General features: G+C 47.4%; 2 protein-coding genes across 2 annotated transcripts; both read left to right on the top strand.

The window, feature by feature from the left end:
- Positions 1–4,445: 4,445 nt before the first annotated feature.
- Positions 4,446–5,839, top strand: LOC119349534 (xyloglucan endotransglycosylase/hydrolase protein 8-like). Its single transcript, XM_037617573.1, has 3 exons — positions 4,446–4,813; positions 4,913–5,109; positions 5,202–5,839. Exons 1-3 carry the CDS (start codon positions 4,535–4,537, stop codon positions 5,575–5,577), a joined length of 852 nt encoding a protein of 283 aa, XP_037473470.1. The 5' UTR covers positions 4,446–4,534; the 3' UTR covers positions 5,578–5,839.
- Positions 5,840–9,959: 4,120 nt separating this feature from the next.
- LOC119349533 lies at positions 9,960–11,578 on the top strand. The gene is made up of 3 exons (XM_037617572.1): positions 9,960–10,219; positions 10,785–11,094; positions 11,283–11,578. The coding sequence occupies exons 2-3, from the start codon at positions 10,809–10,811 to the stop codon at positions 11,441–11,443; spliced, it is 447 nt and encodes a 148-aa protein (XP_037473469.1). The 5' UTR covers positions 9,960–10,219; positions 10,785–10,808; the 3' UTR covers positions 11,444–11,578.
- The last annotated feature ends 3,187 nt before the right edge of the window (positions 11,579–14,765 follow it).

Raw genomic sequence — 14,765 nt, 5'->3', positions numbered from 1 at the left:
CTACAGTCACTCGACCATATAGAGATTCACTCGACCTATCGAAGTCCAGGAGTCAGAAAGGACCGCAACGGTCAGACATTCACTCCGTAGTCTTCATAGGCATTAACAGCACTTAAGGCTGGCATTACCAGTAACGCCCCCTTACTTTATGTACATTAAGCCCCTTGTAATGGAGGTGGGCAGGGGTCCGGGCGCATTCTATATAAGCCACCCCCTCCTCTGGCACAAGGGTTCGCACCCCCTGTAATATCACATACATAATCCAATCGACCGCCTCCGGGCACCAAGACGTAGGGCCGTTACTTCCGCTGTGAACGACCTGGACTTGTAAACCTCGTGTGTACACCTTCACCATAGCTGAGATCTTGCCTCTCCTTACCTACCCCCCTCTCTACTGTCAGTCTTAGGACCACGACAGGTGCAACTTGTTCAGTTTAAAGTCATGATCCAAATATGTACTAATCACCAAGTCAAGGGACAATATACATATATATCTCTTTGATATTTGCATCCACTTAAAATGCTTTGGTTCGATAAATAAAACCATATCTATAGACAATAAATAATGTTCAACATGTGTTTGAAAGAACGATAGTTGTGTGCACTACATGACACGGAGGCTATGAGTTCACCATCTTATTCGAAAAATAAGTGTTTTGGAGAACTTGCACATCCACAAATTTGAGAGAACCTTACCGGAAGGACTAACAATCCCCTACTATGATCCCTCCGAAGTTAAGGGCATCTCCAATGCTAACACCTAAAATGGACATCGTCTTTTTCACAGACTGATTTGGACCAGTCCGTGCACACAAATATGAAAGCCAGCCATCCAACCCTATCACCCGAATGTTCGTCCGTGTTTTCTTTTCTCTAAGCATGCAACCCTCAAAATAATTATAGGAAATAGCACAATTCAACCATATATAACATGCAAATATCCCTAGACAACAATAGTTCAAATGTAAATATTACATCCGAGATAGACGAATGTTCAACAACTTTTTCAAAATCATTAATTCCAAATTCAATGATACTCGGGTCAGAATCAACACAAGTCATCCCACACACTGTTGCCTTTGAGTTTCATCCAACAATATATGAAAGTAAATGACTTGCCGTTGGTCCTGTACTACAGTACGGCAACTCGTCCGGGCTATACAATGTGATGATTATCAAGTTGAATCATCGATTTAATCAACATGTAGAGCAACAAGAAGCAAAACTTATAATCTCCATGGTTGACGAGCTCGATGGCCACATTGTTTTCACTCGTGCAACTGCATGGCAAAACTTCATGACAACGTTGGAGATCATGGATCACTTGGGTGTCGTAGGGCGCGAAGTGCTTTTTCTCAAGAAACAAAGCACACACGTTTTGGCAAAACAACGAGCCGCCTTGCCTCATGCGTACAAAGTCCACAGATACAACATTCCACGCATCGCACAACAACTCATCCTCCATCCGACTACCCCATCATCGTGCTTATTCTAGAAAACAACGAGAAGTTCAACAAAAAAGTCGACTGCATTTGATAGAACACTTGTAGAGTGTGGTGTCCGCCATGAACGACGTCGACATGGAGGCGGAGGGTACTTTTTGTTGCTTGTTTACTTGAATTCGGACAATCGGACAGGTCCGCGAACAGATGGGGTACTGTGTTGGATAACAAATTGCATTCGAACTGTTTGATCCAGTTGAATGCAAATGTTTTTAGGGTCGCGTTAGAGATGCCCTAAGAGTGCATCTACAGCTAGACTTGGCAAATCTGGCCCCATATATCCCTGCGGGCGCGTCCGGATGTGTACGTGGACAGTGCCGGGCGGCCCCTAATACGAGTTGTCGCACATCCACACACCTCAAATTCGGAATCCAAACCCATGCAACCCATGCATGTTGATCATATGATACAAATTGTCCCAATTCAACAGTTCGAAACAAAGCAAAACAAATCATAGTTCAACAAAGCAAAGAAATCTATACATGTCAAAATGAAATCAATGTCCGAGCGTGACGGGTCACTTGCTGGATGGCCGGATCACTTGCCGGACGCCATCCACCCACCTGCTTCGAGGCCATCCTTGCGTCTTGCTCCGCCTGCATCCTTGCCACATGCTCCGCATGCATCTTCGCCACATGCTCCGCTGCTGCCATAGCCGCCCTCACCACCGCATAGTCCCTATGCTCGTTGATCTCCTTTTCCTTCTCCACAAGCCACTTGTTTGCATGCTCATCCAAGAGAATTTTGTCCGCCAACATGATCTTCGCATCCTCCGCGTCCTGTACGATTTTCAACCTCTCATTCTAAAGTTCGATCTCTTCAAATATCTTGGCCTTCTCGAGTTCCCATTTGATCGCCGCCTCTTACTTCTTCAACTCGGCCTTCTCCCTCTCAATTTCCAGTTTCTTCTCCGCCCTCTTTCGGTCCCAATTCATCCGCTCCTTTTGCGCATCCAACATGAGCGTGTAACACTCCTCTTTCTTGTCCCCCCTCACCGAAAAATGCCCGTCCATGTGGAGGACATTTTGTAGCCGCAACATCATGGGAGGCCCTTGACTTCTCCCACTTGTTTCCCATGACTTGCCAAGTATCCTTTGGCATGGTAGCTTTTCCATTCTCCACGACAACATCGTCCAACCCAATTGATTGGTGGGAGCTTGAGCCATCATTCCTCTTCTTGACGGCCTTGAGATCGGCCACAAGTTGTCTACACTTTGGCCGACCATTCAATATGATCCAACAATGGCTAAATGCAAATGGTTTCTTCTCTGTTTCGTGATACATAGTGGCCTCCACCGCCATCTAGCAAACACAAGAGCATTCAAAAAAAGAGCATACGCAAAAGATGACAAGATGAAGTAGCTTACGTGAGTTGCCACTCCCATCCCACTTTGAGGGCGGCCGGTCACTTGTGAGTAGTAGCCGACGTAGTTGTTCACTTCCCCTTGAATGATCCCTCATCGATGTTGGAGAGATGCCACATTGCGGTTGGTGACAATAGGATGCGGCTTGACATATTCCTTTTGCTCATAATATTCCTTCCAGATATTCTCCCAATATTTGTTCCCCTTTTTTTCGGCTTCGCATATTGGATCCGTTGTGGTGGCCAACCAACATTTGACCAACAACATATCCTCAAAAATTGAGGATGCTGGACCTCTTGCCTTTGTCGTCTTTGGCTTCTTCTTCTTGCTTGGATTGCGATTTGAAAGTTGTCCCAACTTCAAATGAAGGGCAATTTGGATCCCCTAATTCGTACTCCATTTGGGGCGGACATTGATTATCATTGATCATGTCTGACATGAACAACATGTAAATGATCATGGTTTACAAGTATTCATCATGTCATATGAAAATTTGATCGGACAGGGGCAACAAAAACATACGGAGTCTTGTTGTGTCATTCCGTCGAATAGGTCGTGGGTAGCCCGGGTGCCGCTGGTGCCAGTGCTTGTCCGCGCCCGAATGAGCTGCGACGAGTGTCAAACGTCCACTGGTGGCAACTGCGTGGGCGGAAGGCTGTCCGGCATGCCCCAACTAGTCGTCGGTTCCTCCTCTGTCCCAACCCGGTCCGACGGCGAAATCCTTGTCGGTGGCGGGATGGATGGGGTGCGGGGTTTCGGGCGCGACGGGAGTGGGGAGAGGGGCAACTGCTCGTCCATGTCTGCATCCGCTCCCTACGCCACCGCTTCCCTCTCTCGCTGCCGGTGGTGCCGATTCCTCCGGGCGATGTTCTTCGGCTTGCACGACGAAGCCGGTGACATGACGCCGACGGACGAGGCGGACGCAACCTCAATCCCGTGGTCAGGGAAGGGCTGGACGACATCTAGGGCGGTGGATCGGGACCGGAGGTGAGGCTGGGAGCAAGGGTGGAGGCGAGGGCTCAGGCGTCGATGCCGAAAAAGGTTGGAGGGAGGCAGAATGATGTGGAAGGATTTGGTGGATTTGATGCAATTTGTGATGGGGTAGGGTTGTCCATTCCGATGTGGCGGGCGCGTCCGGGCACTCACATAACCGCCCCATATTTAGGCTGGATATGAATGGTGCCGGTCAGCCCGGACGTTTGAGTCCCGTTTGAGGAGCCCGTCTTGGTCGCTCTTTTGTGTCCGGTTAGTGACCGGGCCGTCCGCGTGGACGTATGTGGCGGGTTTGGGGCGCTACCAACGTTAGAACGATGAGGATTCAGTTCGACAGTATTTCAGGTGAAAACACTGCATTTGTTGGTAGCATCAAAAATTGAATATCCAAGACATCGCGGGTCGCTCCTCTCCTCTCGGCAACGCAGCAAACCACACCAGCAGAGCACCATACCCACCCACTGCCCAGATCCGAAGGAAAGTTCCGCGCTCCACCCGACAGAACCGTTTGCGCGGTGGGGGCCGACGACCATAGCGTAGCGTGCACACCGCACGGTGGCAGTATAAAGCTGCACCGGCTCCCGCACAGCACCAACACCACCATCACACCACTGCACTACACTGGTGCGGTACAGAGGAAGCAGCAGAGGAGCAACGCACGAACGAGTTGCCGGCATGGCGAGGCCGTCCATCTCCCTCCACCTCTGCCTGGCCGTCCTGGCCATGGCCGCCGCCGCGTCCGAGGCCGGGTTCTACGACCAGTTCGACGTGGTCGGCTCCGGCAACAACGTGCGCGTGAACGACGATGGCCTGGCCCAGCAGGTGGCGCTCACGCTCGACCAGGGCAACGGCGGCTCCGGCTTCAGCTCCAAGGACAAGTACCTCTACGGCGAGTTCAGCGTCCAGATGAAGCTCATCGGCGGCAACTCCGCCGGCACCGTCACCTCCTTCTACGTAAGTTCCATCTTTCTTTTCTTTTCTTTTCAGAGGAGCAAGGCATCGAAGCTTCGACCATGGTCTGGCTGTGGTTGACTCGTGTCTGTATGCAAATAGCTGACGTCTGGGGAGGGCGACGGCCATGACGAGATCGACATCGAGTTCATGGGCAACCTCAGCGGCGACCCCTACGTGATGAACACCAACGTGTGGGCCAGCGGCGACGGGAAGAAGGAGCACCAGTTCTACCTCTGGTTCGACCCCACCGCCGACTTCCACACCTACAAGATCGTCTGGAACCCCAAGAACATCATGTACGCATCCATCTTGCATCCAAGTTCCATTCACCAACCAATCTTGCCCCGAGCCTAACGAACTGTACCTACCCACGGGCCGATTAACTCAGATTCCAGGTCGACGACGTGCCGGTGAGGACCTTCAAGAAGTACGACGACCTGCCGTACCCGAGCAGCCAGCCGATGATGGTGCACGCCACGCTCTGGGACGGCAGCTACTGGGCGACCCGGCACGGCGACGTCAAGATCGACTGGAGCCAGGCGCCGTTCGTCGTCAACTACCGCGGCTACTCCTCCAACGGCTGCGTCAGCAGCGGCGGCTCGTCGGCGTGCCCCGCCGGCAGCGACGCGTGGATGAACACGGAGCTCGACGGCAAGGCCCTCGGCACCGTCGCCTGGGCCGAGAGCAAGTACATGTCCTACGACTACTGCACCGACGGCTGGCGCTTCCCCAACGGATTCCCCGCCGAGTGCACCCGCAACTGATCCATCATCAATTTCTTCCTTTCTTTCCTCCTCGTCGTTGTTCTCCATTCGATTCGAGACGGACACGCGTTACTGCCATTTGGCCCATTTCCCATGTACATTTCACCATGGATTTGATTGTTACAGTGAGTGTTACAGTTACTGTTACAGAGAAAATTAAGGCGACTCCTCTTGTGATTATGCTCTGCTTGGAGAGAGTACGTACGAGTGCACATGTGATCGGTTATCTATGAATAAAACATACTCTATAAATTATAAATAATCCTTGCATCTCTTTTTTCTTTCGAGAGGGGATTTTTATCTCTCTGAGATATTGTTTTGGATTCTGTGAACTTGTTCATTCTCGGAGCTATCCGTCTGGCTAGATTCTTGTGAGTTTGAATTGTCACCGCGCGACGCAAGCAGACAAGGAACAGCTGCGTGCTTCGCTGTTCTAGTTTCAGTCGTACATATTGAACGGTCTGGTTTTATTTATTTATTTTACTTTGCTCTACCATCTTCAAGATGGGCAGTGGGCACGGTCAGCTCGGCGGCTAGTGTATTTCATGTCAGTAAATTGGAGTATATCTTGGGCAGGCTGAATTTGAATCAAAACACGCCGCTGATTGATGAAAGAGAGAAAGGGAGGGCATTCAAATTCAGAACTATACATGAACATATGTTAATTAGAAAACCCAAAGCTTATGAAACGTAAAATTATTTTTCCATTTGTTAAAGTGTAAGGGGAAATATTTAGGACTAGTTTCCGTTTTATGATTGGTAATAATCTACAAAGTACATCTAGATCTTATGATTTGAGTTGGCAGATGAAAGAAATCCAAAGGAATCAGTTGTGGTCTGAATGCGGAGTATATCAATCCTCTACAAAAACATCGAAAGGCATCACTTGTGGCCTGAATACCGCGGAGTATACGATCCTCTTTCTTTTTTTTTTCATATGCCATCTGTTGCAATGATTGGCCAGAGATACAAGGCATTTGGTGCTAAGCAAAAGTGCCAATGACTTGAGCGAGTGGAAGACGGAATAATGCTTATCTTTCAGCTCAGCTTCCAGAATGGCTTATCAAGATGGCCCTGGAATGGTCCAACAAAGTTGTTCCAGGGGCCATTGCTGCACTGGATGCTACAAGAATGGCATAAAGCTTCTGCCACTTGCCTAAGTAATGTATTCTGTTTTTGAAGAAGAGAATTTCACCAACCATCACGTTAAAGTGGTACAAAATTACCTAGTCCAAACCCGTCGCTGCATAATTACATGTACACAATTAACATGTCCAACGAAAAACTACTTCGACATGATTTGAGTTAGGAAGAAAAAAACCAACTAGGGTGCTAGAGGACCGCAGGTTAAATTGTCATCATTTGCTAGTTTTTCTTTTTTCAAAAAGGAGGTTGAAACCCCACATCTGCATCAATATATGCACGCAACCATATTTATTAAATTATTCTTCAACAAAGGTTTGACAAAAACATACATCAAATAACCTGAAGCCCCCACTCACACCTACAAACTCGATATGAGGAATGCCATTACTCTCCATCACCCAGAACCGGGATCACCGCTACAGCAAACCCAGATCATACACTACATGCACACGCTTCAGAAAGCCGTTACCACCATCAAACTGCCGACCCGTCTATAGGAAAGAGATTCACATCATTTTTGCTAGGCCGGTCAGTTGTTGATGCCGCCATGGCACCAAACATCACCGCCGCCACAGTTTAAATCACATAGTTTATTACAAACAAATAAAAATCTCATAGTTTACAAACCAAATAAAATTTAAATTGTAACAAATACATTAAAATAAAAAGAAGCTGATACATCTATTGGTTGCCAAGGTGAATCTACATACATTCAACCAAATTGGGTGAATTGTTCAAACCGTTGTCGTCGCGCCCAGCCACACGGCCGGTCCGCTATCCCATTCCTGCACGACGCCCTGCCACTGGTACCTCTCCGTGGTTGCGGGCGTTGCCAGTGCGGGTGTGGGTGGTGCTGGTGGTGACAGTGGTGGTGGCGGAGGCGGGAAGACACCATCACCGGCCGTGGAGAGCTAGAGCTCCTCCCCTAAGCCAGGTTGGTGCGCGTCCTCCTAGCACGCCGACTCCTCAAGCGCCCATTGGTAGGTCTCCTCCAGGGCGGGTTGGTACGTCGCCTCAGCCTCCTCGTCCTCCTGCTTCATCACAGGCGGCAGCGGTGGAGGGCGGGCGTCGATCTAGATGACGCTGCAGCGGCGCACGTCGTGCTCAGTGGCGAACCAGGCGTCCCAGTTCGGGGAGTCTGGCATGTATGCTGAGTCGCAGCTCTGCTACGGTGTGAGTAGAGCTCGCCACTTGCAGATCTTCTCCGCACGTGCCCGCTCAGACCGCGGCGCCGACACCGGAATGCGGTGGAGGTCGAGGCGCCAACCATGCAAGAGGTTGACATCTAGCCACAGTAGTAGCACGCGGTACTCCGAGTTGTATTGCGCACACTGTGTACAACATGTCCCATGGACGGTGAGCCCTCCCCCTGTGACATCAAAGTGGTGGTGGCCAGGCTCGCGATGAACCCGCCCCGGCGTCGTGCTTGGCCTTGCCCTTGTTGTTGAAGAAACCCATGACAACGTCACGGGCTAGGGTTTATGTCACCAGCGAGGGAGCATGCATGGCCGGATGTGGACGGGAATGGGAAGAAGAAGTGGATGAGGCCAGCCCCTCGCACACTTCCCATTTTAAAAGGGTGTCGACTCTGGATGCTTCCAACTGCTGTCATGCGGGTCCGAGTTAGATGGCGGCATTGACTATGACCGTGTGGTAGTTGGGTGGCCGACAAGTGGGCCTAAGCCGGACACCGAGCGGACGCGCGACGCGTTTGTCTCGTATCCGTGTGGACGTAAATCGGGCGCGAATTTAGGCCAAAATGCGTCCATATGGATAGCGAGCACATGAGATTTGGGTTAGCGTCGGCTTGTTGGGCCGGTCATTTTCGTCCATTCCGACGACGTGTGGACCAAATGCGTCATGTTGGATTCGCCCTAACCCCCGCCCGCAAGATTCATTCCGGGGCCTCCTGTTTAGCAACCCGTGCGGCAGAAACTAGGGGCGTGCAGCCCCCCGCTCCCCTTCGTGCCCTTCTGGCCCGACCCATGTGCCGGTAGGGATGCCCCTTTTTTCCTTTTGTCCTTTTCCCTCTTTTTTAATAATTTAGAATATCAAAAAGTTCTAAAATTCAAAAAAGTTGCGAATTTTGAAAAGGTTTGTTCATGAAATTCCAAAATGTTCATGATTTCAAAAAATATTCGGGAATTCAAAAACTGTTCACAGTTTAAGAGAATGTTCATGAATTTGTAGAAACTGTTCACAGTTTAAGAGAATATTCATGAATTTGTAAAAACTATTCACAGTTTAAGAATGTTCATGAATTTGTAAAATATGTTCACAAAATAAAAAATTGTTCATGAATTTAAATAAATGTTTATGATTTCAAAAAATGTTCAAAATTTCAAAAAAATGTTCGCAAACTCAAGGAATGTTCATGATTTAAGAGAAATGTTCACGAATTTGTAAAGAATATTTGAGAATTTGAGAAATGTTCACGATTTTCTTAAACTTGTTTGTGCATTCAAAAAATGTTCACGATTTCAAAAAAATGTTCATAGTTTCAGAATATCAAAAAGTTCTAAAATTCAAAAAAGTTTTGAATTTTGAAAAAGTTTGTTCATGAAATTCCAAAATCTTCGTGATTTCAAAAAATGTTCGGGAATTCAAAAATTGTTTACAGTTTAAGAGAATGTTCATGAATTTGTAAAAACTGTTCACAGTTTAAGAGAATGTTCATGAATTTGTAAAAACTGTTCACAGTTTAAGAGAATGTTCATGAATTTGTAAAATATGTTCACAAAATAAAAAAATTGTTCATGAATTTAAATAAATGTTTATGATTTCAGAAAATGTTCAAAAATTCAAAAATATGTTCGCAAATTCAAGGAATGTTCACGATTTAAGAGAAATGTTCACGAATTTGTAAAGAATATTTAAGAATTTGAGAAATGTTCACGATTTTCTTAAACTTGTTTGTGCATTCAAAAAATGTTCATGATTTCAAAAAAAATGTTCAAAAATTTGGAAAATTTCCAGTCTTTAAGAGAATGTTTGCGTATTTGTGAAAAATGTTCATGAATTTAAAAAATGTTCACAGTTACAGAAAAGATTCATGATTTCAAAAGATGTTTAGGAATTAAAATAAAAAATAAAAAATATAGAAATGAAAAAATAAGGAAAAAAAATAAAAACCCGCAAAGAAAAGGAAGAATAAAAACCGAAATGAAGAAAAGAAGAAATTGGGCTGGCTCATACAAACACCCAGCGTGTGTGGGGGAGTATGCGCCAGGTCGCTCGCGGGCGACCTGTGCGCCAAATAGGAGTCGCATTCATTCCCCCGATTCTCATTCAGATCGAGCCGCCACCGCCGGCTCGCCCTCTCCTGCGCCACCTCGCCGCCCTCCACCTCTTCCCTAAGCACAGCCGCCGCCGCCGCCCCCCTCCTCCACACGGCCACCGTCCCAGCTGCCAGCCCTCCGCCGTGCGCACGCACATCCTCCCCCCCTCCGCTGCCGACGACCCCGAGCTCCCCTGCTTCCTCTCCGCGCCGTCCAAGGTGAGCTCCCCTGCCCCTTCTCCCTCCCTCTCTCTCCGTTACGTTCCGTTCACCGTTGAGGAAGCCCCACTCGAACAGCGAGCTCCGGCTGCCATGTCTTCCATGGAAGTTTCCCAGTTTTCTTTTTTCATCAACTAGTAACCGAGGTAGCTATCTTTGTTAGTACTACAGTACAGGCATGCAATGGGCTGAAGATAATAGTTTTCTTAGATAATAATGTGCTGATGGAACATATCATGTGTATACAAATGATACAGTAGCTATCTTTGTTACTAGGATTTGTGATGCAACACTACAGTACACACATACAATGGTATTAAGATATCCAGTTGTTAATGATGAGCTAACTTTGAATTAAATTTTACCTGATTTATGTTGGTATGGGCAGCAAAATGGTACTAACTCGATATCATTTAATCAGGACAACATTACAGTTCAAGGGCGTTACACACTTTTCACTGATTATACCACGGATAAGCTGAAAAAACAGGCACTAAAAAGAACTAGTTGGCTTATTATCTGGAGCTTATTTTCACATGAGCTTAACTGGAGCTTTTTTTCACAGGATATCTCAAAAGAACTGGCCTCGATGGCGCTCCTCCGAGCCCTCCGGCGAGCCCTCCCGCCGCTCTACTCGCCGGCGGCGCCTCTTTCCCAGCACGCCCCAGGTCCTCCTGCGCTCCCTCCCCGTCCTCTCCGGCTCCTGGATCCGATCGGCTTCCGGCCGTTCTCCGCCGCCGCGGCCACCGCCAGCGCCGTTGTGCGGGCACCGGAAATGGGCGCCAGCCTCTTCAGAGGGCTCACGGAGACCAGGTTTCCCAAGCGGCGGCCAGGATTCGTGTCCCGGCGCAAGAGGGCCAGCCTGCGACCCAAAGGTGCGGTGATCCCTGCCATTCCGTTTCATAGCTGTCCCGATTCAAAGATCTGCATCGTTAATTTGGATTATCACCATTTTAATTGTGCGTGCCTGCTGTGCTGATTTGTGTGATTCATTCGAACTGTGCGCCGCTCTTGCAGTTTCAGTCTGGTTAACACTGCTGATGCTGCTGTTATTGGTTGGCAGGTCCGCACTACTGGGTGAAGTGCAAGCCAGGGGAGCCTATCCCTTCGAGCCAGCCGAATGAGGGCAGCGTACAGGGGAGGAAGGAGAAGAAGCGGATCAAGCAGCGCAAGGACTTTATCATGGTGTGCATTTTGTTCAGTTCCCTGCAATGCTTGTTTTGATTGTGTGATGGGTTTATGCAAGGTTATCAAAATCTATCTGTCTCTCTGGAGTAACAGGCCAATGAAATTTTGAGAACATAGGTAGTTTTAACAGGGGAATGAAATCCTGAGAACAAAAGTAGTTTTTTCATGCTACGAGTGTGCTAAATTTCATGTTAGAACGGAACTACCTAATCATAGGAGTGAAATGCATGGTTAGTCCATAAACCACTTTAGGCCTCAAACTCAAAATCTGCTAGAAACCGCTTCGGGGTGATTAAACCTGCACACATGGCTGCCAGCTCGACTGTGGCTGGACTGTACCTGAGTCATAGATTTCACAGGGGCCTATTTGCAAAATGGCCACACCTGCAAATTTCCCTTTCGAGATCCTCTATTCTTCTGGGGTGGCGGCCGCAGCTCCAGAAAGAAAATAAATAAATTTCTGCACTTAAAGAAAGCAAAGAAACAAAAAAAAATCAGTTTTTGCAATGGTTTCTGTACTAATTCAGTTTGTCCACTAAAATTCATTTTCTGCGCTAAAATAGAGTGTATCTAAAGATTCAGTATCTAGACTAAAGAGGGTTTGTGGAGCAGCTGAACTTTTAAACTTAAATGTAGATGAACAGTAAATGTTCAGTCTTTTCAGTTCCTGTACTAATTCAGTTTGTGCACTAAAATTCATTTTCTGCACTAAAACAGAGTATATGTAAAGGTCCAGTATCTGGTTCAGTCTTTTCAGTTCCTGTACTAATTCAGTTTGTGCACTAAAATTCATTTTCTGCTCTAAAACATAGTATATCTAAAGATTCAGTTTTTGAACTATAGAAGGTTTGTGGAACAACTGAATTTTTAAACTTAAACAGAGATCAAAAGTAAAGGTTCAGCCTTTTCAGTTAAACAGAGATCAAATATACCATCTTTCAGTTAATAGAGATCAAATGTTCAGTTTTGGCTAACATACTGATCACATGTACCCAGTTATATTACCCTAAAACAAATTTACATTCGGTTCTTCTACATGAAGAGATCACATGTTCAGATCAACACAAACAGGAACAAAACCCTAGGCATGCTTCAAAAATAAACCTCAATACCATAATTTCGCATCATTCCATTGTCATATACATGAACGCCACCACAGAGATGATGCAATCGATCATAGATGGCAAAAAACCCTACTGGTTGGAAGAAGCAGGGGTGGCAGAGAGAAGAGGAGAAGAAAAACACACCGTAGCTGGCGTTGAGCCGCTGTCTGTTATTATCGATCTCCTTCCTTTGGTCACGGTGGCTATGGCATCGAGGCAGATAGAAGATGAGAAGGGGGAGACGGAAGGGGTTCGCTCCAGCTACTCTTTACTTTCGACAATTTTGCACATAGCCCACTGTCAAAGCTATCTCTCGCAGATGCGGTCCAGCCTTAGCCAGCCATGTGCGCAGGATCAGGCCCGGCGAAGCATTTTTTTGGCCTGAAGTGTGCTCTTAATTCAGTTGATGGCCTAATCTGTGTAGATTTTGAGTTTATGGACTAAACTGTGCTTTCAATTTGAGTTAATGGACCAACCTATGTTTTTAAGGCGGTAAGGCGAGGCGAGGCGCTGGGGGGGGCGCCTCACTGCCTAAGCGCTGAGGCATAAGGCGAGGCGACGCCTTAGAGACTTGTAAGCAACAGAATTAAGTAGAATTTGGTAGGCATTAAGCAACTAGGCATACAGCCATACACACCTTGCAACTGATTGTTGTAGAGCCCCCATCCTCTTTGCACTTGCTTTTCTCCCCAACGGAATTCTGCATCAACATGAAGTCATGAACAAATATGTTAGAATAATGTATCACTTACCAGTGCACATTCCACAAAAAATAGAAATAAAAGTGAGGCAGCGAACAAAAGTGGAAAGAAAGATAGCAAGTATGAGTGCAACTGCAATCTGCAATGCATGGCATATTACATAACCATTAACCAATTCAAATGACACAAGTCCAGTAGTCCACATAAGACAAACAGAATAATAGATAATTCCAGCATAGCAAAAGGGATAAAGGTGGCCAGCTCAGCTCTCTCATGTCTCTCCACTCTCAAAGTCTCAATCAAAAGTCATCATCATCAAACTCATTGGCATTGGTGTTGTCTTCACCATCTTGGTCAACATTAGTTGGCTCTTGATCGTCATTGCTCACATCATCATCATCCTCAACGTAGTCTGAATCCTCCCCCTCCGCATTGGGCATACTGTTGCTCTTGCTTGTTGTTGCTGTACTGCAGAGGAGGAGGAGCTGCTGGACAGGAGGATGAGGAGGAGCTGCTGGACAGGAGGAAGAGGAGGAGGAGCTGCTGGACAGGAGGAAGAGGAGGAGCTGCTGGAGAGGAGGAACCGTTGGAGAGGAGGGGGAGGAGCTGCTGGAGAGGAGGAGGAACCAGATCTGCTGGAGAGGAGCCACTGAAGAGAAGGAGGGGGAGGAGTGTGTGGATTGGGGGCTGTTTCTCTCTCTCTCTTTCTCCCCTCTTACCTGTTGGCGCCAACATGATTCCAGTTTCCCGCCAAAACTCTGTTTCCCGCCTAAAACAGCTCCCCTGCCTGCCTGGCAAGCTAAGGCATCCAAAATGGACTAAGGCAACGCCTCGGACGCCTAGGCAGACGCCTCGGACGCCTTATAGCTTAAGGCGGACGCCTTAGACACCTACCTAAGGCGAGGTGGACGCCTTGCCCTCGCAGGGCGCCCTGACGCCTAAGCGTCGCCTAGGCGACGCCTTAGGGACGCCTTGAAAACTGCTCTGGCTGGCTGTACCCCTTCCCTCAGCAGCAATCTTCTAAAAATAAATTGCTGACCTTGTTTGTTTTAGTAGGATGTTGTCAATTTGTCTTGATTGTAATGAAATATCGGTTTTCATCGTGTTTAGAATAAACCAAATGATGTTAGTTGTGTGCTGGTAATCAGAAATGACAGGGCAAGCAGGTGTTGAGTTTCTTCTTCTGCAGTTCTGCTTGGCATAAAATAAACTTTGTATTGATCCGATACACGTTTTGATTCGCAAGAGTTACCAGTGTAGGAAAAAAAATATGTGGCATCTGATACGAGGGTAAGTGTAATGTAGAAATAAAGGAAGGATTCAAACCACTGGTAACCCTGACCCAACCATTGTCCACGAAAGGCCCTCCACGCAATATTGATATCAATTGGAACATTTTACCGACCCCTGACTGTGACCTTCGGGATTTGGATGAGACTATCACTGAAGAGGAGGTGAAGGAGGCTATCTTTGCCATGCCAGGGGACAAGGCCCCGGGTCCTGATGGTTTCACCGGCGCCTTTTTCAAGTCGTGTTGGAGCACAATAAAGGGGC

This window comes from Triticum dicoccoides, chromosome 1B (genome assembly GCF_002162155.2).
Source record: "Triticum dicoccoides isolate Atlit2015 ecotype Zavitan chromosome 1B, WEW_v2.0, whole genome shotgun sequence".
Lineage (NCBI taxonomy): Eukaryota > Viridiplantae > Streptophyta > Magnoliopsida > Poales > Poaceae > Triticum > Triticum dicoccoides.
Note: the sequence above shows the minus strand (reverse complement) of the source record. Positions and strands in the feature narration are given on the sequence as shown.

Coding starts and splice junctions, on each gene's coding strand:
- LOC119349534 (XM_037617573.1), top strand. CDS start 4,535: ATGGCGAGGCCGTCCATCTCCCTCCACCTCTGCCTGGCCGTCCTGGCC. Junction 4,814..4,912: donor GCACCGTCACCTCCTTCTAC/GTAAGTTCCATC, acceptor GTATGCAAATAG/CTGACGTCTGGGGAGGGCGA. Junction 5,110..5,201: donor TGGAACCCCAAGAACATCAT/GTACGCATCCAT, acceptor CGATTAACTCAG/ATTCCAGGTCGACGACGTGC.
- LOC119349533 (XM_037617572.1), top strand. CDS start 10,809: ATGGCGCTCCTCCGAGCCCTCCGGCGAGCCCTCCCGCCGCTCTACTCG. Junction 11,095..11,282: donor GGCCAGCCTGCGACCCAAAG/GTGCGGTGATCC, acceptor ATTGGTTGGCAG/GTCCGCACTACTGGGTGAAG.